This window comes from Myotis brandtii, unplaced genomic scaffold, assembly GCF_000412655.1.
Source record: "Myotis brandtii unplaced genomic scaffold, ASM41265v1 scaffold314, whole genome shotgun sequence".
NCBI classification, from domain to species: Eukaryota; Metazoa; Chordata; class Mammalia; order Chiroptera; family Vespertilionidae; genus Myotis; species Myotis brandtii.
The window spans coordinates 3,723,453-3,746,770 of NW_005362033.1; the positions used below are offsets into that span (position 1 = coordinate 3,723,453).

The following is a 23,318-nucleotide window of genomic DNA, read 5'->3' on the forward strand; positions in this document are numbered from 1 at the left end:
GGAGTACAATAAACAGAAAGCTGCCCCTCCCCCCATGGTCCCTCTGTGTCAACGCCGGTGAGGTCGGCCCTCAGGCTTCAAACAGGGCACAGCTGTCGCAGAACACTCCCTCATGGATGTCACTGCAGCCCATAAGGGCGCACAGGGCGCAGGCCACAACCCCGCAGCTGCCGCAGGTGTGCCCGCAGGGCCCGCTCACACTGGCCACAGGCCACCGTCCTGTGCACAGCTCTCATGGTCCCTCTGTGTCAACGCCGGTGAGGTCGGCCCTCAGGCTTCAAACAGGGCACAGCTGTCGCAGAACACTCCCTCATGGATGTCACTGCAGCCCATAAGGGCGCACAGGGCGCAGGCCACAACCCCGCAGCTGCCGCAGGTGTGCCCGCAGGGCCCGCTCACACTGGCCACAGGCCACCGTCCTGTGCACAGCTCTCACGCATGCGGAGCAGGCTCTGTGCGCGGCCCCAGCCGCGTGGCCTTGGAAGGCCTGGGCTCCACTCCTGGTCAGTCGGCCGTCCAGTCCGAGCAGCATCTGACCACGTGTGGCCCAGGGGCCTCCATGGGGCCTGGCTTCGGGGACTCTGGCAGGTCAAACACAGCGCAGCCTTCCTCCCACGCGTGGTCCAGGTAGGAGCTGTCTGGTCTTCTCATGCATCTCCTGCGAGCTCCTTCCAGCCCACGCGGACCTTGTTTTTAAGGGTTGGTACATTTTGTTTTGTATTTTTCTAATTTTTTTTTTCTGGTTTATCTCTGCCCAGGGGCGGGGGAACCAGGCCTGGAGGTCAGGGGTAGGAATGACATGGAGTTTTCCCCACACCCTTACACGCTCTGCATTTTTTACTCTGTATCAGAAAACATTTTTGTTCAGTTGTTTGCTTTGAACTTGCTGTATTATGGGGCCCGGCCCGTCTCTCAGTGAACTTACATTCGGATAGCGTGAAAAGACAACATGCTCTGTGACAGTGCAGCGCCAGGGGTCCAGGAGGGAGTACAGGGCTGAGGAGTCAGGAGGAGGGTTGCTTTGGGGTAGAAAGAAACTGAAGCAAGAGACTGAGAGGAATTCAGACTTAAGAAAAGTTAGCTAGCCCTGACTGGTTTGGCTCAGTGGATAGAGCGTTGGCCTGCGGACTGAAAGGTCCCAGGTTCGATTCTGGTCAAGGGCATGTACCTTGGTTGCAGGCTCATCCCCAGTAGGAGGTGTGCAGGAGGCAGCTGATCGATGTTTCTCTCTCATTGATGTTTCTAACTCTCATCTCTCTCCCTCTCTATAATAAAAATCAATAAAATATACTTAACAAAGAGAGAAAAGTTAGCTATGCTGGGGGATTTGACAGAAGACCAGGGCTTAGTGAGGGTCTGTCAGACTCAAAGACCAGTGTGTGTAAATGTCCTGAGGTGAGAGCAACTGAGAGCTGGAGCCATAGATATTCTCTGCTCTAGTGAGTACACATCTCATGTTTCGTTTGGCTTCTAAATGTCCCGTATTATCAAAAATGACCCCAGACTCCCAGCTAGAGGGGCTCATGGGGCCCGGGAGGGGCAAAGGCACCAGCAGCTTCCCCACCCACTCCCAGGCCAGGGCACTTTCCAGTGATAGAGAGGGTGGGCCAGGACTCCATAGACAAGGGCTGTATTGATTGCCCAGAGGCCAGGATACCCGAGCAAACCTGGAGGGACAGCAGAGGGAAGGTTGGTAGAAGAGGCATCTCCCATGTGACGCCTGGTGAGTCACCTTCCGTCGGACAGTGACACTCTTTATGGCCCCAAGTTCCTTTTCCCCCTTTCCCCCTCCCCCAAGTCCCTCGTTCCCCATTACGAGCAACCAAAAGCCTTGCGGAGCAAAGTACTACGAGGCCAAACCCGCCCGACTGACAGGAAGCGATCTGCCACCACCTGACCCCACCAAGTGTCAACACTGAGACCAGCGGAGGCACCTGGGCACAGTGGCACTGCGTGCCGCCCGACCCCGTGGCACGTGGGGTGGGGAGGCTGAGACGCCTGGGAATGGAGGGGAACCGTCCGGAAAGGCGGAAAGGGCAGGAACCAGCCGGCCGGGGTACGAGCCTCTGCCACTTACCAGGTGAGGCCTGGCGAGCATAACAAAATAAATTCTCGTGACTTTTTTCAGTTAAATGTGAAAATATCTTCTCTCACTAAAAATGTTATTTGTTTATTTTAGGGGGAGAGAGCTTGATTTGATTGATTCACTTATTCACGCCTTCATTGGTCGACTCTAGTTAAGCGCCATGATGGGGATCAAATCTGTAACCTCGGTGTATCCGGACAACTCTCCAACCAATTGAACACCCAGCTAGGACGAAAACAAAGTTTCTTAATGGGTAATCTTTGGATACTTAGATAAGTTTTAAGAAAAAAAGAGTCACTTAACATATTCGTATTGTGCATACTTTTTACCTTATTTTTATGTTATTGAAGAGGTCTAATTTTGGATCTTAATGTATGTTTACTTTTTTTGTTATTTGAAAATAACCTGAAACTTACAGAAAAGATGTATTAGTAGATATCCATGTTCCCTTTAGCAAGATTTACTTACTGTTAACATTTTGTTTTAGCATTTCTTCTCTCTATGCACATTTTTTCTCAATAATTTGAGAGAAAATTGCATACATTATACTTTTTTACCCCTAAATACTTCAGTGTGCATTTCTCAATATTATTTTACATAACCATGGCATAGTTATGAACTTCAGTAAATTTAACATTAATGCAATACATTTACCCACTCTACTGCTTGTACTGAAGTTTTGAAAAACTGAATCAATAGAGACCTTTATAGTATTCTCCCTCTTAGTTCTCATGTCTCTTTTAATGTGGAATAGGTATTCAGTCTTTGTCTTTTATGACATTAACATTTTTGAATACAGTCCTTTTGTTTTTAATAATCCTCATTTTGAGGTTTGTTGAATGTTTTCTCATGATCAAATTCCAGTTATGCATTCCCTAATATCACATAACTCATGTTGTGTCCTCATAGGATCAAATCTGAGGCGCACAATGACTATCTACCTTTTGTTCATATTAATTTTGATAATGCAAATCAAGGTGTTTCCTTTATATTATTATGCATCTAATTATTTTTAATCTTTGTGGGGTGCGGCTACAGTGTTTTGGCCAGGTTCAAGCCTCGGACCAATGAAAGGACAGGGTCCTCTCATTGCCACGTGCAAGTCCCAGCTGGAGGGCATGGCCCTCCCAGCACAATTATAGCCAACAGCTATAGTTGTAAGCTTGAACCTATGGTCCAAACATGTGGCCCCATGTGTCTTGTGCTAGAGTTCAGGTGCATGTAGTTAAGCAGGGTTGAAACTCACGAGAATGCTGTAAACAACTTGATCACGCCCCTACTTTGCCTCGTGGCATCTGCTATAAAATAAAGACACGGCTTGTGGGCGCTGGCGCTGTCTCCTCATCAGGGAGCAGCGTCCCACCGAGACCCAGCTTTCATTCTCTTGTCTGTCTTTTCTCAATCCTTTCCCCCCCCCCCCCCCTCAGGATCACCTTTGGCCGTAACAAATCTTCATCCGAGGATATATTTTTATTGATTTGAGAGAGGAAGAGAGAGAGAAAGACAAGAGAGAGAGAGAGAGATTGATTGCCTCCCATATGTGACCAGACCGGGTATTGAACCTGCAACCCTAGTATGTGCCTTGATCAGGAATTAAACCCACCACTTTATGGTGTACAGAACAACACTCCAACCAACTGAGCCACACTAGCCAGGGCTATTATATAATAATTTAAAATTATTACTACATAATTATTTTTTCCTTGCAATTGTCAATTGTAACAAGCAACCTATGGTGAAGATACCCCAATACTATGCAAATATCCTGTTCCTCATCAAAATTTCCCCTTAGATTTATATCGATTGATGATTTTTGTCAGAATCTTATTGTGATGGCTGCAAAATAGTGATTTTTCAGCATCATTTTTTGCCAGTTTGCATCTGGCATTCTGCTGTAAGCAAGGGCCCTCTATTCTCCCTTGTTTATTTACTTCTAATTATCAATGTAAACTCATGCACTGCTCCTCCCCTCCCCCCCACACTGGTTTAATAATTCATTACTGCCTTAACTGTTTTGGTGCTCAAATTATCCCAGACTTGGTTAGTGAAGGCTAGTTCAAATTGGCTCCTTTGCCTCTGTGACCTACTGTCATCATTCTTTTAGTACCACCTTATTTTCTGGAACATGATGTTTCAGGCTCTTATTGCAACTGCCTTCACTCAGACTTAGGATCAGCCATTTCTCTGAGGAAGCCTGGTTCCTTTTCTGACGTGATGATAATGTACTATGGATGAACTGCTGGGGGTGAGGTATGAACATTTTATGTACAGTCAACTCAATCTAAGGGCAGATTGTCTGGTTTATGGATGAACCTGCTATTACCCCTGCTAAGTAAAAGGTTAAAAAATAAGAGATTACACACTTTGGAAAATGTAAGAACAATTCAATGAAAAATTTTAATTTTTTGAGGACATTAATTGGAACTACAAGGTAATCACATAGATGTCACATTATACAACACAGAACACCCTTTGCCTTGACAATTAATATAAGGCAAAGGGTGAGGGATAGCTCATTTGGCTCTGGATCCCAAGACTGCCCAGTTGGGGCCTAAAAAAGAATTAGGTAAGGAAAGGGAGAAAGCATGGACAAAGAGGTTCCAACCCAAGTCCTATTGTAATATTTCTTTAAAAAGTGAAAATTCATCTGAGAAAATAAAACAATTTTAATAGATAACTAAATTAGTTAATTGCCAATAATTTGAATGTTTGGTATTCTTATACTACCATTTTTATTCGTTTGGGTGACATTACACTATCTTCTTAAAAGCCAGACGTAATTTAAAATTTACACTAAATCAGTTTTTTACCCTATCTTGCCTAGTTTTAACTGTATTTTTTATATGAAATTAATTTTCCTCTCTTTTCCTCCTATTACCCCTGCTGTGTGGTGCCTGTACTTGGCCCGAGGACTCTTTGACAAAAACATCCTTCCTCTACTCTTTAACCTTCCAGCAAATACGTGGGCTGTGGTGGGTATTCCCGGATCTATGTCTGCAGAAGTTGTGAAGCCCAGATGAACAATTAGAAATGTAATTGGTTTCCTGAATAATATGGGTATATTTTATGGTTGGCCTTTCTTTATCTCTTAAAATATGATTAAATTAGGAGAATTTAAAAGCAATTTACAAAAGTTTCTGACAATAAATATATAAACATCTTTATTGACAGTGGGCCAATAAGAGCAGTCAAATTTAGTTTATAGGTAACAAAAAATATTTGTAAAGCAGACTGCTAAAACTTCCAAGATTCATGTTAAGGTACAAACACACAGTCAGATTGAACACCAGGTATAAAAAGAACAAACACTGGAATGCAAAGGGCCAGAGTTCTCAGTAAAACAGAGCAAATCCTTTAACATCACTTAAACTGCCTTTATATTACAAACTTGAGTCTTTGGAACTAGCAGATAGCTCCTGGCTAAGTGGTACTCAGAAGGCAAAAAAGCAGATTCCTCCAGGTTTAAAGGGAAGTGTGTAGGTCCAGTACCAGATAGAAGCAAGAGTAGAAAGTGAAGCCCCTTCTCTATCATGAGCTGATAGCAGGATGCGTACAGTTCTTAATCAGCAAATGGAAGGGGTGGGAGATGCTCATTCTTAATTTCTGATGGATGCTTAGCTACTTGCTATAGACTGAATGTCTGTGTCCCCTCAAAAATTCACATTGAAACCTAACCTCAAAGTGATGGTATTAGGAGATGGGGGCCTTTAAAAGGTAATTAGGTTATGATGGCAGAGCTCTCATGAATGGGGTCAGTACCCTTATAAAAGAGGCCCCAGAGATCCCCCTGCCCTTTCACATCAGACACGGAATCTGCCAGGGCCTTGAGCTTGGACTTCCTAGTTTCCAGAACTGTGATAATTGAATGTTGTATAGCAGCCCAAATGAACTAAGACATCACTTCATTAAAATATGTGTGTGTGTGTACACATATCGAGAGAGGGTGTGGTAGAGGGAGAGAGGAGACTCTATATAATTTATTGTTCCAGGTCCTTTTCAAGGCCACATAATTCTAAACAGAGATGGCAGAATTAAAACCCAGCTTTGAAAAGCCCATGTTGATGTTATTTTGTTAGTCAAATTTTGGCCCCCAAATGATGCATTTTTCACTCAAGCATTTGGCATATTGAGAAATAGCAAGTATTTTAGGATTTTTCAGGATATATGCTCTCTGCTGCAACTACGCAACTCTGCCATTATAGTATAAAATAGCCAAACAAAACATGTAAATGAATGTGTGTGGCCGTATTCCAATTAAACATTCACAGAAATAGCAGATGAACTTGGTCTGTGGGTGCAGGCCAGTTTGACAATTCCTGCTTTAGATCAATATTGAATATTAAAGTGATGAAAAGGGTTGAGCTCCCTTTCCTTTATTTTGCTCATCAGCCATTCTCCTACCCTGACCTCTGAGACCTTGAGCCTTCCCAATTTTTTCAACCCCTTTCAATGTGTTTTTTAAAATTCTTTACAAGAATTTTTCAGCCCCATTTCTTTCATATTGTTTGATATCCATCATTGCTGGATTTATGCTCAATCCATCCTTAATGATCTTGCTCTCTACTACCACCACTTTTTAAAATTTTATTCTCCTAGTCTTCTTCAATAATAGAAGTCTACAGAGAGGCAATTACACGTCACAGGGATAATTTGGAGGGGGCAAAACATGGACTGGTGGTGCTGAATGTTCATAAAAGAATTTAGAAGGGAAGAAGAAATCTGTAACTACTTTTCCCTCTACTTTAAAATCTTCTTTTCACACAATATGTAACAGAGTAACAAAAAAACCTGACATTTGTATAGTGTTTTGCTAGATATTTGAGTGGTTTTGTGTTCCTTATCCCATTAGTGGTCTTTGGTCACCCATGTATGTCAATATATCATGTGATTTCATGCCATTTCAATTTTCTTTAGGATTCTGGGATACATCATGTAGAGAGAATAGGAACAAACCATGTGGGTAAACATGAAGGTCAGAGAAATGGCCAACTTCTTCATACAGGAAAGCTGTTTATCCTCAAGTGAGTCATTGTCCTGTGAGCGACTTTCCATATCTGACAGAAAGATATGTCCTTGAGTCTCACAGGTGCTTCAGTTATGTTTCTTGACTGGGATCCTAAACATAACACATTGAACCCATCAACTTTTCAGACCCTCAACATCCTTGTGGCTTTTTCTCAAAGTGACAAAGCATAGTTTACAGAAAGCAGAATGTAAAGAACAAAATATCCCTAATACTGTAATTATAGAAAACCAATGATTCATTCAGTGAATGCCAAAGATAAGAAAAGAAGGATCTGATCAAAAACTAGAGTTAAGATTTTGACCCATTCTACTTCAGGGCAACTTCCAAGGAAGTAGAAAATGAAGTTCTACACAGCAGAATGACCACAATTATCTACCAGTAAGTCTACAAGCAGAATCCATGTGAATCTAACTTTGAACCTGCTGTAAATAAATTCTTTTTATGTTCATCAAATTTGAGAGTAGCCTTTGGGGTAGGGAAGGAATACAAAGCATATTTCAACTCTTAACCTTTAGCTTTTTATAGCTAACATAAAGGAAATGACACTGGAAAAATGATACTATCGATAAATCTGGATCTCTATTTTTGGATTCAAAGAGGAACAACTCTGTATCTTCCTGATAAGGATATGAACCCTCTGCCTAACCTAACAAATAAGAACTTCCTTACAAAGAGGGAGAAAATGGATTCTACAATGATTGTATTGCTAAGGATTTCTTGAATATCCACAAAAAAGGTATTAGAGAAGGATTAGGGCTCAAAATATGAAGTCTCTGGCTAGTAGCTTTCATAATTATTAAATCAATGGATATAAGGAACATTTTGTTTATGGCTCAAAAATATGTATGTACTATGCAAGTAAAATCAGATGTATACAAATTGGTCTGTAAGCAGCATTTTAAGGTTCTTCCACCTAAACACTCTTGAATTTAACACAGTGATAAAACCAACTTACATTTCTTCACATTTAATAATTTTTCAGGGTTGCTCTTGTGTATGGATTCTTTGATGTCTGATGAGGGATGAACTGCACTTAAAGCTTTTCCCACATTCATTACATCTATAGGGTTTCTCTCCAGTATGAGTTCTCTGGTGTTGAATAAGAGCTGATGAATGAATAAAGGCTTTACCACATTCATTACATTTGTATGGTTTCTTTCCAATATGAATTCTTTGATGTTTAGCAAAATTTGAACTCCGGCTGAAGGTTTTCCCACATTCATTACACTCATAGGGTTTCTCTCCAGTATGAATTCTTTGATGTTGAACAAGATGTGTGCTCTGACTAAAGGTTTTTCCACATTCACTACATTCATATGGCTTTTCTCCAGTATGAACTCTCTGATGTTTAGTTAGGGATGAGCAATGGCTAAAAGCTTTCCCACATTCCTGACATTTATAGGGTTTCTCTCCAGTATGAGTTCTTTGATGTTTGATGAGTGCTGAGGAATGAATAAAAGCTTTATCACATTCATTACATTCGTAAGGCTTCACTCCAGTATGGATCAACTGATGTTGTACAAGATGTGTACTTCGATTAAATCCTTTCCCACATTCACTACATTCATAAGGTCTCTCTCCAATGTGAATTCTCTGATGTATTGCAAGGGACGAGCTTTCTGTAAAGGCTTTCTTGCATTCACTGCACTCAAAGAGAATTCTAGTATGAGTTCTCTGATGTTTAGTTAAATTAGCTCTGTGGCTAAAAGATTTCCCACATTCATCGCAGCTATAGGGTTTCTCTCCAGTATGGACTCTCTGGTGTCGAATAAGCACTGAATGGTAAGTGAACAGTTCACCACAATCATTACATTTATGAGGTTTTTTCTCTTTATAGGTTCTCTGCTTTTTCCTTAAACTTGATTTCTGTTTCAATCTCTTTTCAAGTGTATGAAAGGCATAGGATCCTTTTGGAACTCTGTCTTGAGTGAGAAGGACAGACTTCTGACTAAAGTTTTTCCAAAATACATCATGATCATGAGCTCTTTCTTCAGGGAGTGAATTAATGTAGGTGAACATTTCTCTCAAGTGTCTCCCCTGATTTCCTTGCTGATTCTCTAACAAATTTTCACATTCAAGAGTTGTTTTCAAGTTGGTATCATAGACACTATTTCCTGTCAGTCTGTCTATTATTGCAACCTGGCATGATGCTTCTTTGGAAAAATCTTGCACTGAAGTTGAATCTTTGCTCTCAGGTCTACTCTCTGAGTCTGAAAAAAATTGAAAATGCAAATCGCTTTCATTTTCTGTGCTCAATGAAAAGGCAGTTCTGTAACAGGTAAGAGTTAATGAAGGCAAAAGGCATGGCTTCAATGAATAAGTGGAATTGATTCATGAGACGATTGGCAAAGAGAGGCAAATGGAGGGAGATGAAGAGTATATGCAGAGAAAATGAAGAGACCACATCCAGGAGAGTCAACGGGGGAAAGATGACTAGAAATAAAGAAGGAGGGAAGCAGATGAAGCAATCTATCCCTGGGTCAGCAGGAAATGTGCATACAAAATACTACCGCAGTAATAAAAATCCAGGCAGTTATCACCTTAGTGTTGAGGACAGTTACAACTTCTAAATTTTTAGTCATCTAATCCTACTCATATCCAAATATGCATTCCATTTCTAGTTTAATCTTCCCTAACAATGCTTTTATAACACACACCTGATAAAAAATCTCCTATGAGCTCCCAAAGATATAATAGCAAATATATAAAATTATACATGAAACAAGAATATTCATTACCACACTAATACAGGTAGCAAAAACTTGGTATCCTATCATATATCCTACTATAGAGAACTGATTAAATAAACAATGGAGTACTATGCAAGTTTTAAAAAATAAGAAAGATCTTTATTGCCATAGTGATCTTCAGGATACAAATATGTCTATATATTTGTACCTCCCCTTCTTTCTCTACACAAAAGTAGCAAACTGCAAGTTAGTGTGCACAGTCTGCTACTTTTTGTGTAGGGAAAGAAGGGGAGTTACAAATATATAGACACTAGAGGCCTGCTGCACAGATTCGTGCACATTGAAATTAATTAGAAGGTGGCCGGGGGGGCGGGACTGGGTGAGAGAGGCTGGACACGCCCTGGAGCCAACCTCCCATGGTCCCACCCTGGCAGGCCGCACCTGAGGTGGCACCAGTGCTCGAAGGGCGTCTGCGGAGTGAGCGGGGTCCCTCTGGCAGGTGGGGTCCCTTGGCCTGGCCTGTGGGGATCAGGCCGAAACCAGTAGTCTGACATCCCCCGAGGGGTCCTGGAGTGCAAGAGGGCACTCTACAAAGTTGCTGTTGCTTGGCAGCTCCTGCGTTGAGCACCTGCCCCCTGGTGGTCAGTGCACGTCATACCTACCGGCTGGTTGGCCGGTCGCTTAACCTTTTATATATATAATATTTGGTTATATTTTCCAAAACCAAAGACAGATCAATAAAAATGGTTACCTATGTGGAAAGTAACAGAGCAGAGGGCAGGGATGGAAGCTAGACTTCTCTACATATATCTAATATAAATATAGAATTTTTATATCCAATATAAAACCATAAAGCTAAAACAACTTAAGGGTGTGATTTAAAGGAATAAATAGATCCATAAAACAGAACAGCAAATGAATTCTATTCATTCATTTCTCTACTCTTTTACCCACTTATTCAACAATTATCTACTGAATATCTACCATACACTAGGCTCTGTTCTAGGCACTGGGCAAAAACACACACAAAATCCCTATACACATGAGAGAGAGAGAGAGAGAGAGAGAGAGAGAGAGAGAGAGAGAATGAATGAGAATTTAGTCTAACATTTCACAAATACATATAAAATTGTACCTGTGGTAAGTACTAAGTAATAACAGGCAAGTGATGTTATGAAAGAATATAAGAAAGGGAACCTAGGGAGATAAGGGGAGAATTCCCCGAGGAAGTAAAACACAATTGAAATGAAAGTGGGGTTGGGATTCAGGTGAGTATTTCAGGTAATAGATATAAAAGCACTGAGTTGAGTGCTTCAGGTAGAGGGAAGCACTATGTACAAAAGCCCTGAGGTGAGAGGGACATTCAAGAAAAGCACAGTGGATGAGAGCATGGACTCTGGAGTCAGAATGCATGAATTTAACCTCAGCTCTGCCCTTATTAGCAGTGTGACCTGGGGCAACTTATTTAACTTCTTTACTCAGTTATCTGTAATATGGGGCAATAATAATACCTACTTCATGAGAAATAATAACATCTTTCTTAATAAGCATTAAATGAAAATATTTATACAGCATTTAAAACTCTGACACAGCATAAGTACTACATATAAAATATAAACTAATATAAGGTTAGTATAGGTAGAGGTCTCAAAGTGTGGTCCATGGACCCCTGAAAGTATGTAAGTTCAAAACTATTTTCAAAATAATACTTACATGCTACCTTTTTCAGTGCCATGACATTTGCACTGATGTTGCAAAAGAAATGGTGGTAAAACTGCTCATGACTTAGCATGAATCAGGACAACGACTCCAAACTTACTAGTAGTTATTGTATTCTTCCCACCATGTACTCTTGGTTAAAAAACAGACAAACCAGTTTCACTTAAAAATGTCTGAGTAGCCCTAGCTGGTTTGGCTCAGTGGATAGAGCATTGACCTGTGGACTTAAGGGTCCCGGGTTCGATTCCGGTCAGGGCACATGCCCGGGTTGTGGGCTTAATCCCCAGTAGGGGGCATGCAGGGGGAAGCTGATTGAATGATTCTCTCTCATCACTGATGTTTCTCTCTCTCCCCCTTCCTTTCTGAAATAAAAAAAATATATAAAAAAAGCCTGAGTAAACAGTATTATTGTGATTATTTTTTATTCCTCATCTGAGGACATGCTTAGAGAGAGAGAGAAAGAGAGAGAAAGAGAGAGAAAGAGAGAGAGAGAGAGAGAGAGAGAGATCAATTGGTTAACTTACTGGAGATCAAACCCACAACCCCCCAGGTAGGTACCTGCAGCAGAAATCAAACCTGCAACCTTTTGGTGCACAGGATGATTCTCAACCAACTGAGTCACTCCAGCTGAACCACAGTAAACATTATTAACTTTTAAAAACTTCAAACCTTGAGAACATGCCTTTTTAATGTTCTGGATTGATGAAATAGGACATATTCATAAAGCAATTCTGGTCATGTCACAGTATGATGGTTGTCTTGAAGATAACCACTCATGAGATAGTTTGAGTTGTGAGCTGAACTAGCCATTTTTTTTCATGGACCACATTTTTCTGGAAAGAACAACTGACAGACAAGTTATGTTACCCGTGTTGGATATTTGGCAGATATTTCCTAAAGATGAACGAAGTGAGCCTGTCATGTCAAGAAAAACAACTGACAGTGTTTGATAAAATTTGAGCTTCCAGGAATAAATTACAATTTTGAAAAACATTTAACTACCATTGATAGCCTGATAGCTACTCAGGGGCCGACATCTGGTCTTCCAAATACTTAGAAGACTTTTCTGACAATGTCAGTGGTGACACCAAAAATTGTCTAAAATATCTTTATTAATTTGAGAGAGGGAGAGAAAGAGAGAAACATCAATTTGTTGTTCCACTTACTTATTGGCTAGTCCTTGTATGTGCCCTGACTGGGGATCAAGCCCACAATCTTGGTGTATCCAATGATGCTATAACCAACTGAGCTACCTGGCCAGGACTGTTATTTTTAAAATATTGTATAATGTAATGTGCCAATATTTGGAAGATCTCCATAACTCAGTGAACCAGTATTTTCCAAAATATCAATAGGTTTTTTTTTAAAAAATTGATTTCTGAGAGGAAGGGAGAGATAGAAACATTAATGATGAGGGAGAATCATTGATTAGCTGCATCCTGCATACCCCTACTGGGGATCGAGCCTGCAACGTGGGTAAGTGCCCTTTACTAGAATTGAACCTGGGACCCTTCAGTCTGCAGGCTGACGCTCTATCCACTGAGCCAACCCAGCTAGGGTGAAAATATCAATAGGTTTTAATGTAAGAGTATGAAAAACCATGGATATAGTTTCAGATGCCACACTGTTAACTAATCTTTAAGAAACTACCACTTGCTCAGTTTTGGTGTAGTATCAGAACAGCCACAAGTATCGAATGAGACCATAAAATCCTCCTCCCTTTTCCTACTATATATTGGGGGTGAGGCTGGATTTTCTTTCTTTCCTTTTTAAAAAAAATTCTTTATTATTTTTTAAATCCTCACTGAGCATATGTTTTTATTGATTTGGAGAGAGAGGGAGTGAGTGAGTGAGGAAGGGAGGGAGAGGAAGGAAGAGAGAGAGGGAGGGGGAGAGGGAGAGGGACAGAGAGAGAGAGAGAGAGAGAGAGAGAGAGAAACATTGATGTGAGAGAGAAGCATTGATTGAACCCGCAACCTGGGTATATGACCTGACTGAAATTGAACCTGCGACCATTTGGTGCTCGGGACAATGCTCTAACTGACTGAGGCACACTGGCAGTGTACTTTGGGGATCTTTTGACAATATCTACCAAAAGTGAACATGATCTACCCTCTAACCCAACAATTCTACTTAATGTATATATCCAACAGAAATGCATACATGTGCTCATCAAAAGAGAGAATATACATAAGCAGCATTACTCATATAGCTAAAAACTGGAACTACTCAAAAATCTAGTATACTGACATAATGAAAGACTATACAATGAGAATGAACTATAACTAAATGTTACAAAATGAATGTATCTCACAGTAATATTTAGTGAAGGAAGTCAGGCACAAGAGTATATACAATATGATTCTGTTTATATAAAACTAAATCAAAACTAATCTGGGTATTAGAAGTTAGAATAAGGTTACTCTAGGAAGGAGGGCAGTGACTTAAAGAGGGCACTAGGGTGTTTCTAGGGGTGCTGGAAAGGTTCTTTCTTGATTTGGGAGCTGTGTTCAACTTGTGAAAATTCATAGACCTGTAGTTATATTTTTATTTATATTGAAAAAAAGAAGAAAAAGAGGCAAAATGAAGCAAAATATTAGCATGTGTTTGATTTTTTTCTCGACTTTTATATATATTTAAATTGCTATATTCATTTAAAATATTTTAAAAATAGCCCGGCTGGGGTGTCTCAGTGGTTGAGCTTCAACCTATGAACCAGGAGGTCAAGGTTTGATTCCTGGTCAGGGCACGTGCCCAGGTTTCGGGCTCGATCCCCAGTAAAGGGCGTGCAGGAGGCAGCTGATCAATGACTCTCTCTCATCATTGCTGTTTCTATCCCTCTCCCTTCCTCTCTGAAATTAATTAAAAAAAATTACATATCCTATATAATAAAACCCTAATATGCAAATCGACTGAAAGGCGGAACGGCTGGTGGCTATGACACACACTGCCCCCTGAGAGGGAGGCAATTGGGGGTGGGGCCGGCCAGCAGATGGTGCCAGACCGCCAGCTGGGGGCCCCCCTGCCCCCGCCACCTGATCGCCCTGCCCGCCGGTCACCCTGCAGATGGACCTGATCGCTGGTCAGGCCTATGGACCCTACCCTATATACTGGGAACAGTCTCTTAGATTTAAAAATTAAAACCCGGCAAGGCTACTTTAACACTGAAAAAAACAGGATGATGCAGTGATGACATGCATGGACTCTGGTTTGTGGTCAGCCCTGATTCTGACACTTATAATAACTGTGTGACAAAGCCAATTACTTAACTTCTCTCTGCTTCAGTTTTCCATCCATAAGATGGGGAAAATGGTACCACTGCCTCAGAAGGATCATGTTATGTACTATTCTTTATAATTAGGGCAAAAAAATGTAGCTGCCCATACAACAGTAAGATGCCTTTCACCTGTAGGAAAAGTATGGTCATTGGTGCATGCAGCAGCCCGGATTGCGAGAGGGATGTCTGACTGCCGGTTTAGGCCCGACATCCCCTGAGGGGTCCTGGAGTGTGAGACTGTCCCCCTGCTCCTGTGCACCCCTCTGTGGGAGGTGACCAGGCGGGCAGATCAGGGGATGGCGCTCCCCCGCTACCCTGGCCCTGCCACAGGCCTCCCTCTGTGGGAGGCAACTGGGCCAACAGGGGAAGGCGCCACCCCCATCACCTCGCCACTGCTGTTGCTGCCAGCCTCCCTCTGCAGGAGGCGACTGGGCTGCTGATCAGGGGACAGCGCTGGCTGGCACAGGCACCCCATCATACCGCCGCTGGTCACTGCTGCCTCCCCACCCCCGGCCCCATTGCCATCCCCTCCCTCTGCCCACTGGCATGCGCCTTGGCTGGCCTGGTGCCACCTGCTCGCTGGCTCCGCCCCCCTGCCGACTGGTGGTTCCCTTGTTTGGTCGATTTGCATATTACGCTTTTATTATATAGGTCCTATATTATAGGATGAAGCATGTAGGCGCTGCTAATACAGTCTTTCTTAAGCACCGAAAAATGCCAATTCTTCACTGTCCTGAGGGGCTATTATTTCTGAGGACTCCCATCTATTTGACTCACCTGAATAGCTGCTTCTGGGGACTTTTCTCTCAAGCATCAATGTTTCCTTTCCATTCTCCAAATTGTAGTTCTCAGGCTTGGAAACTGGAAGCCCTGCTCAAAAGGAAGAAATGGGACTTACTAATAGCTATTTGTGATGGGCAAACATCTATCGTAGAGCATAGTGCCAGATCCCTGATCTACAAAGAGGACGGGAATTACAGGAAGATCTGGAGTGAGGGAAGATGGACCTCCACATGAAGCTTAAAATATCTGCAGGAATCTGGGCCTGGTAAGGAGTTTCTATGCACTTGAAAACACAAGTGTTCGTGCCTGTCAAAAGAGAAGAGAACTTATCTTTCTTCACTGAGGAAATTCCAGGGAGACGCTGCATGTCAATCCTCAGCTTAGGGAAGGAGCTGGGGAAAACAGGACCCCAGTGGCAGCACCACACGTTGTGACTGTGGTAACTAGAATTTTTGTCTTCTGCTTTTCCTTTCTTCCTTCTTTAGCTACTAGAACCCACTTTCTTAGGGAATTTATTACATGAGGTTAGGGAGGGGCTAACATAGTTCTTACCACATCCATACAAACACATATATGCACTTGTGCACGTGTGTGCACACATACACACAGGTACACACAGGCTCAAAACTGCCCAGAGTAACCTATTTCCCTGGCTCTAGTAGTTGTTTCATTAACCAACATGTGACCCTATTTGCTGAAACTCCTAGGATAGAAGCACTGCCTTTTTTTCCTTAGCTCTCTAATTGGAAGAATAATATAACCCTAGAGCTACAAAAGGCCATCTTTGCCACATGGGGAGACCCTAGGAATAAAGCCAGTAGGTCAAAGCCAAGCCACATGATTTAAAAAAGAAAAAAGAAAGAAATTCCTGGTTATATATTTGATTCCCTGAATCAAGATTTTTCCCACGTGGGGAATGGAATCCAATACCTAAACTCTACCTAAACCCATCTCTCTTCATTAACAGAAGCCTTCATCGCCAGGGGATGGGCTCCAACACTGTTATCTGAGGAAAGTGGCGGAAACCCAGTGCAGCTGGGAGAAGTATTTACCCCTGGAGGAAAGGTAGGGATACGTATGAGGCCCAGCATTATGACTGAAGGAAGACAGAAATATTTATGAAGTCCACACTTAATCCAGGTTCACAATGCCTAGGTAAGAGCAAGCTTAATCAGATAAAAAACGCCCCATCTTTCCTACCTCCCATCAATATGCTAATGGATTTAACTCTTTTGTAGAAAGACAGGTAAATAACCCAATTTAACTTCAAAAGCCACATTTTGAAGGCAGAGATGAGCAAGAACATTTGGGCTACAGTATAGCAAACATATGTTGTAGTATTCATATTCACCTTGATGATATTTCCAGATCATGGTGTGGGGCAATCAAGTACAAGTAAAAAGCAAAAGTCTTACTGCTGCTGAGGAAGTGCAATTTGGTTCTATCAAAGGACTACCAATAGAGAAGTAACTATAGAGGAGCACCAAAATCTATATACAAATACCATCCAATCTTTTCGAGTCCTGAGCTGTGCATAGGAAAAGCACAACTTCAAGTGGACCACCACAGCTGGGGGAGTAACATGCTGAGGAGAGACTTTAGAAATGACAGATTTCTAGAAAGTGAGGTTGTACTTATCCCTTATCAGTATCAACAAGCTGTTAATGTGGGCTTTTAGTTGAAAATTCGTAAGGCCACAAACTTCAAAGAAGAGAATACCTTAAAAAAGTAATTTGCCCTCTCTAGGGGTAAGCACTGCACCTTAGGGGGAAGGGGAAAACGAAAACAGAACCATCTGAAAAAAAAAAAAAATCAGGCAGGATCAACGGTTACTCAATTCCAGAAGATACCCAGGAAAATGTTATCTCTTTAAAAAAATAGATTAATTTACTTAACTTACAATAAATATGGTGTTTTTTTTAATCCATGGGAAAAAAGAAGACTTCCTGCCCCCTAAGCTAGTGTGAATTAGGTTTCTGTCACTTGAATCCAAAAAATCCCAATACAAAACAAACATAGGCAGTTCACCAAGAACCTAGGACAGGAATAGATTGTCTCTGGGTCCAACAGGATTCAGACTTTATGACTCCTGAATGGAAAGTGAAGGCTTTGTGAAGCTATTTCACTGTCAATAAAGAATGCTGTCCCCGTAAGCAGACTGCAGAGTCACAATGAGAAGCCGTCCTTACAAAGCGAGACCAGGTTCCTATAGTTCTCCAGCATCACGTCCCTCTGTGCAGGATCCAGCTTCCCCCACTCCTCGGGGGTAAGGTCCATGGCCACATCCTTGAATGTCACAGATGCCTAAGACACAAAACATACTTCTGTTCACCATCTTTCACTTGACAGCATCCCTTCCCCCCCACCCCCCCGCAGTTCTGGTGGCCCTGGTGCAGGGGGACTGAATACATCTAAAGTGACAGTAATAAATGACAAGTGTTCTAATAGTATTCAGAGTCTGAATATTCTATGTAAAGCCACTGGTATCAGTTATGTGCCATGCACGCTCTGCTAGGTTCAATATGAGAGTTTCTCCATTGAGAGACTATCACTTTTCTGGGGAATAAAGAGTTAAAAATAAAACATGAACTAATGAGTTGACGATGCAGTTTGGCAAAGTAAACAAAATTCAGCTAGAGGAGGAAAAAAAAGCCTGTCTGCATAACTCTCCTTGTGCATCCTCAATAAAAACCTGAAGAATCAATCTAGCCAATCAGAAGATGAGTTGAAACACAGACCCTGTGAATGGAGAAGTCATGGAATGAAAAGACTGGCAGTGAGCACCAAATCCAATTAAGCATGGAATTAATTTAAAGCAAAAAGCAGTAACTGAAAAATGATGGCAACAGATTGAGTAAGGGAACAGAAAGAACTGAGGTTTATGTGTAAATACCATAGAATTAAGTTTCTATAAGACAAAAAAAAAATACAAAACTGTAAGGAGGTGAACACATATAAGTATTATTATATCCTTTTTATTTATTTATTTAAAGAATATGAAGTTTATTTTTACTTTTTAGAGAGGGAGGGAGAGCAAGAGCGTGAGAGAGAGAGAGAGTGAGAGAGAGAGAGAGAGAATGAATGAATGATGTGCTACAGACACATCGATCCCTTGCCTCCTATACGTGCCCTGACTGCAACCTAGGTATGTGCCCTGACCATGAAATGAACCCGTGACCTCTGGTGCATGGACGACACTCCAACCAACTGAGCCATACCAGCCAAGGCATTACATGCCTTTTAAAATAAAACCATACAGAATGTGAATAATATTCCAAGGTTATTGAAATAAATATATATCAAATGCCATAACTGGATAGAAAACACCTATTTAAACATTCATGAAGCATTTGCAAAAGTAACAAAGTAAATTTAAATAGATTCCAAGCATAAATAGAACAGAGCAAAAACTGATAATTGAAAAAAACATCCAAATGTCAAAATAATAAAATGTAAAACCAATGCCAAATCACTAAAACTGTACTCTGAGGTGATTTCATAGCTTTAAACACTTCCATTTCATTAAAAAATAATGTAAATAAATGAGCAAAGCATACAGGTCAAGTTAGAGAAAGAACAACAAACTAAAAGAAACAGAAAGAATTACAGGATAAAAGCAGAAATTAAAGGGGGGGGGAGGGGAGAGACAAGAACAATAGGTTAGCTGGGAGGTCTAACTAAGGTCAGTATGTTGTAGTACTGTATCAATGCTAGTTTCCTGATTTTGGAAAATAAGAATAAAGTGAGGTAAAGTGTTAACTTTTGGAGAATATGAATGGAGGGTAAATCCTAACCCTAACCCTAGTATGTAAGAAATCTTTCTACCATTTACATTTCTTTAAGCCTTAAATTATTTCAAAATAGTTTTCAAAAACGGAAATAATCTGAGACTTAAAAACATACAACAATCATCCTTGGAAAATAAAATGTAAATCTCTAAGTAGACAAGGCATTTTGAGGAAAAATGACTGAGATCTTACAGCCTGCATATCCACAGCTAAATTGACACTCAATGAAAATTAACTTCCAGACGATTAGAAGAAAAAAATCGGGACACAATTGCAAACCAATGCACAAAAGGCAGAAACACACACAAAAGAAACAAGGAAAGCATAGTAAATAGAACTATAAAAATCACATGGCAAGAAAAATTTGAAACATACAATCATATTAATGTGAATGAGTTAATTTCCCTTAAAAAAAAAGTAAATTTTTTTTTATTGATTTCAGAGAGAAGGGAGAGGGAGAGAGAGATAGAAACATGGATTGGCTGCCCCCTGTTCATTTTCTACTGGGGATTGAGCCCCCAACTCAGGCATGTGTCCTGACCAGGAATCAAACCAGTGACCTCCTGGTGCATGGGACAACACTCAACTAACTGAGCCACACTGGCCGGGTGAATTAATTTCCCTTAAAAAAAAAAAAAAAAGTCAAAACCTGTTTATACAATAACACTCCTAAAAACACCCCAAAGTTGGGGACTGGCAGTGGGAGAAATCAAAGGAAACATTACATGTCTGAATATAGTAGTGCAAGTTCACCAAAAGCATATGGAGAGATATACTGGTAAATCAAACTGTTACCCTCAGTAGGGAGAAGGGGACTGAATTTGAGGAGGAAGTAATATTACTTTTACATTTACATATGTCTGTGCTGTTCACCTGGTTACAACCAACTAAGAATTAAAACTTTAATACTTTTAAAAAATTGAATACACGAAATACAAAACACAGTCCAGGCAAAGCATCACACCACATCTAATGCAATGCAAAAAGGACAAAAGTTTTTAAAAATTTCCATAAAAGGTTTAATCTATCCGAGGCTCTAACAGTCTTGAATCTAACATCAAAGTGTTCCTCTGGCACTTGTACTTGGATTTTCCTTGGCTACTATGCTGGCCAGTGAGTTCAGGTAGGATTAATTGTATCTCTGACTCGTGGGTGGTATGTGTGCTTCCATGTGTGTGTGCAGGTATATTCCATAGGTCTGCCCAAATTGGTCCAAGAATGGGCCTAATACCTGTTAAAGAGTTAACCCCTGGACTTCTGCTGGAATGACCAGGAGGGAAGCTGCCCTTTGTCTCGGGTCTTCAGTGTGGGAAGCTATAAGCTACATGGGTAGGGGCCAGCACTAGGAAAAAAACTTGCTTGAGAGGAAAACCCACAGAGAGAAAAGAAGTCAGCGAAATGGAGGAAATAGGTTCTAATGTTATTACTTGAGCTCTATTTCTAGTTAGACCTGGATTTTTCAGTCATGATAGCCAATAAATACCTTTCCCTTACATCAGCTTGGGTTGAGCTTTTATCATCTGCAACTTAAAGCTTCTTGACTAATAGTCTTCAATACTAATGTAAGGCAGTTGAGAAACCAATATATATAAGGACCCCAAGAAGTCACTTTTACAAACAGTACCAATGCACAATATGGACTTTTTACACTTGGAATCACAGTAGCAAAGAAAAAGGCTAATTCAGGAATCGTGGGTTGTGGCATGCCACACACATCATGAAGAGCTCTTTTCTCTTACCTAACTTCTTTTAATAAAAATTTCAAACATACAAAACGTTGAAAGACCAATACACGAATCACCCATATAGTACAACCACCCCTTAAATTTTTTTTTTCTTTATTTCAGAAAGGAAGGGAGAGGGATAGACAAAGATAGAAACATCAATGATGAGAGAGAATCACTGGTTGGCTGCCTCTTGCACAGCTCCTACTGGGATTGAGCCCACAACCTGGGCATGTGCCCTTGATCGAAATTGAACCTGGGACCTTTCAGTCCGCAGGCCAACACTCCACCCATTGAGCCAAACCTGCTAGGCCAACCACCACTTAAACAATTCTTAATATTTGCCCTTGTTAAGACAGATTGGAAAATTGTTTCACTTCTAAACTTGTGCATTCATCATCTTAGAGGGCTGGATTTTAACTCTTTAAGTTAAGCCTTCCAAAGGCTTTCCTTTTCAAGTGCTCTTCTGAACTTTTGGGCACGTACTATTTTCATAACTCACTTCAGCACTAAAGAAAGGTGCTTTCTTAATTTCTTACCTAAGAGTCATGTGCATGTTGATTCCCCTGCAGAAACATAAATTTTAAGATATACCCCGAAGATTAAAAATGGTGGCAGAGTAAGTGGATGCTACAAAGACACGCTCCCAGGACCAAACTGGAATTACAACTAAAATACAAAAGAATCCTGAATAATCAACAGGAGATCAAGATATGCCCCATATTTTATATTAAAATAGTTTCCTAAATTACCAAGCTCAACAATTAGCACAATAGGCAAAGAAGGGTAATTATGCTCCTTACCTGCCTGTTGACTGACAATAAGTACTATATGGAGAAGATGCCATGGGTTAGCAGAAAACATTTTCTACTGAGTCCATTAGCCACCCGAGTAGTCTTAGAATAGAACTCAGCTCTCCAGATGGGCTCTAGTAGACAAACTTGACATCAAAAAGAAGGGTGCGCCTGTACTCTGAGAAATAAGGTGGAATTTCAATAATCAGTAAAGACTCACCTGGGATCTGGCTGTGAGGCGGAGAGCTGCCACTTCTCCCTTTTCTGTGCTCTTCTCTTGGGAAAAGAAAGAATCCTGGGAAGACGTAGCTACAGGCAAGAAAGCAGTAATTGTGGGATCTAAATCTAGGTTGTGATTCAGATTTACAAGACAAAAATCCCTCCCTCTACGAAAGATGCTCCTGCAAATACTGCACCTGAAGGCAGCCCAGACAACTCCTGACCCTGGGGTCATGGAGAAAGTCCAGGAACGTTGCCACTTGGACATAACACCTACTGGCAGGTGGCACTCTCTAATCTAGAAATTAGAGTAAGTCAGTTTATTTCTAAGCTTAATGTACATTAAATTAATATATGAAAAATAGGCTCAGTTCTCAAAAATCACCCTGCAAGCTTTTTTAAATGTAGATCACTAGATTCCACTTCCTAATAATTGCTACTAGTTGAGTCTGAGGTGCACTCCAGAAATCTAATGAGCAGGCCATGGGTCAGGAGAAAACATTTTCTTCTGAGTCCATTAGAAAGGGCTGACATGAGGTCACAGACCAAACTTCAAGAAAGACTGGGCTAGTCAATTACCGACCTCTGCGCCTGTTCTCTACGATGCAAAACAGCAGTATTTGCACGACTGACATAATACGATTGTTGTGCCACGGGAAATAACAGTTGTGGGAAGGTATTTTTTGCCAGCCAAGTAAGCTACGTTCTCAGACTCACTGACAGTTCGGTGAAAAGAACGTGTGAGAAAAAGTGATTGAGGCTGTGCTCTGGCCTTAGCTGCTAACATTTTGGGATGGCTTTCCAGGACCCACTGTGCACCAGCTCAGGGGGAGAGGGGGGCCCCCCCACATCAAGCCCTGCATTCGCATGCAAGGAGCCCAGCCATGTCCCAGACAAAGGAGACTGGCAGAGCCGCCCGCCAAGGGCCACCTCCCCGGGGGCAGCCCATTTCCTTTCGGGGGAGGAACGGCCCCCTCCACACACAGTCCAACATCCCCGCAACTCTCACCTCTCTTCGCGGGTATCTCGGCCCAATCTGCCTCCATGATCCCCAATCCTCCCGGTTCTGAAGATTCGGAGCTCCCGTCTCCGCGCTCCTCAAGCTGGACCTCTCGGCACGTCACAGCGAGAAGCCCGGTCCTCCCGCCGGCCGGCCCTCGGGGCGCTGCGGAAAGGCCGCGGTCAGGTCAGGCCCCGCTTCTTCCTCGGACC

General features: G+C 41.6%; 1 protein-coding gene across 5 annotated transcripts in view; it reads right to left on the reverse strand.

Moving 5' to 3' along the window:
- Nucleotides 1-23,312, reverse strand: part of LOC102252024 (zinc finger protein 286A) — a 65,546-nt gene extending 42,234 nt beyond the window's left edge. Inside the window, exons 1-6 of one of the 5 annotated variants that reach the window (XM_014542898.1) lie at nt 23,116-23,312; nt 22,108-22,196; nt 17,771-17,885; nt 15,777-15,887; nt 15,576-15,668; nt 8,146-9,322 (exon numbers count right to left, since the gene is read on the reverse strand). In XM_014542898.1, coding sequence (XP_014398384.1) covers nt 8,146-9,322; nt 15,576-15,668; nt 15,777-15,887; nt 17,771-17,885; nt 22,108-22,196; nt 23,116-23,152 — 1,622 coding nt within the window. In that variant the 5' untranslated portion in view covers nt 23,153-23,312. The other 4 variants (XM_014542893.1, XM_014542894.1, XM_014542896.1 and 1 more) reach the window with 4 other exon arrangements.
- Nucleotides 23,313-23,318: the final 6 nt, after the last annotated feature.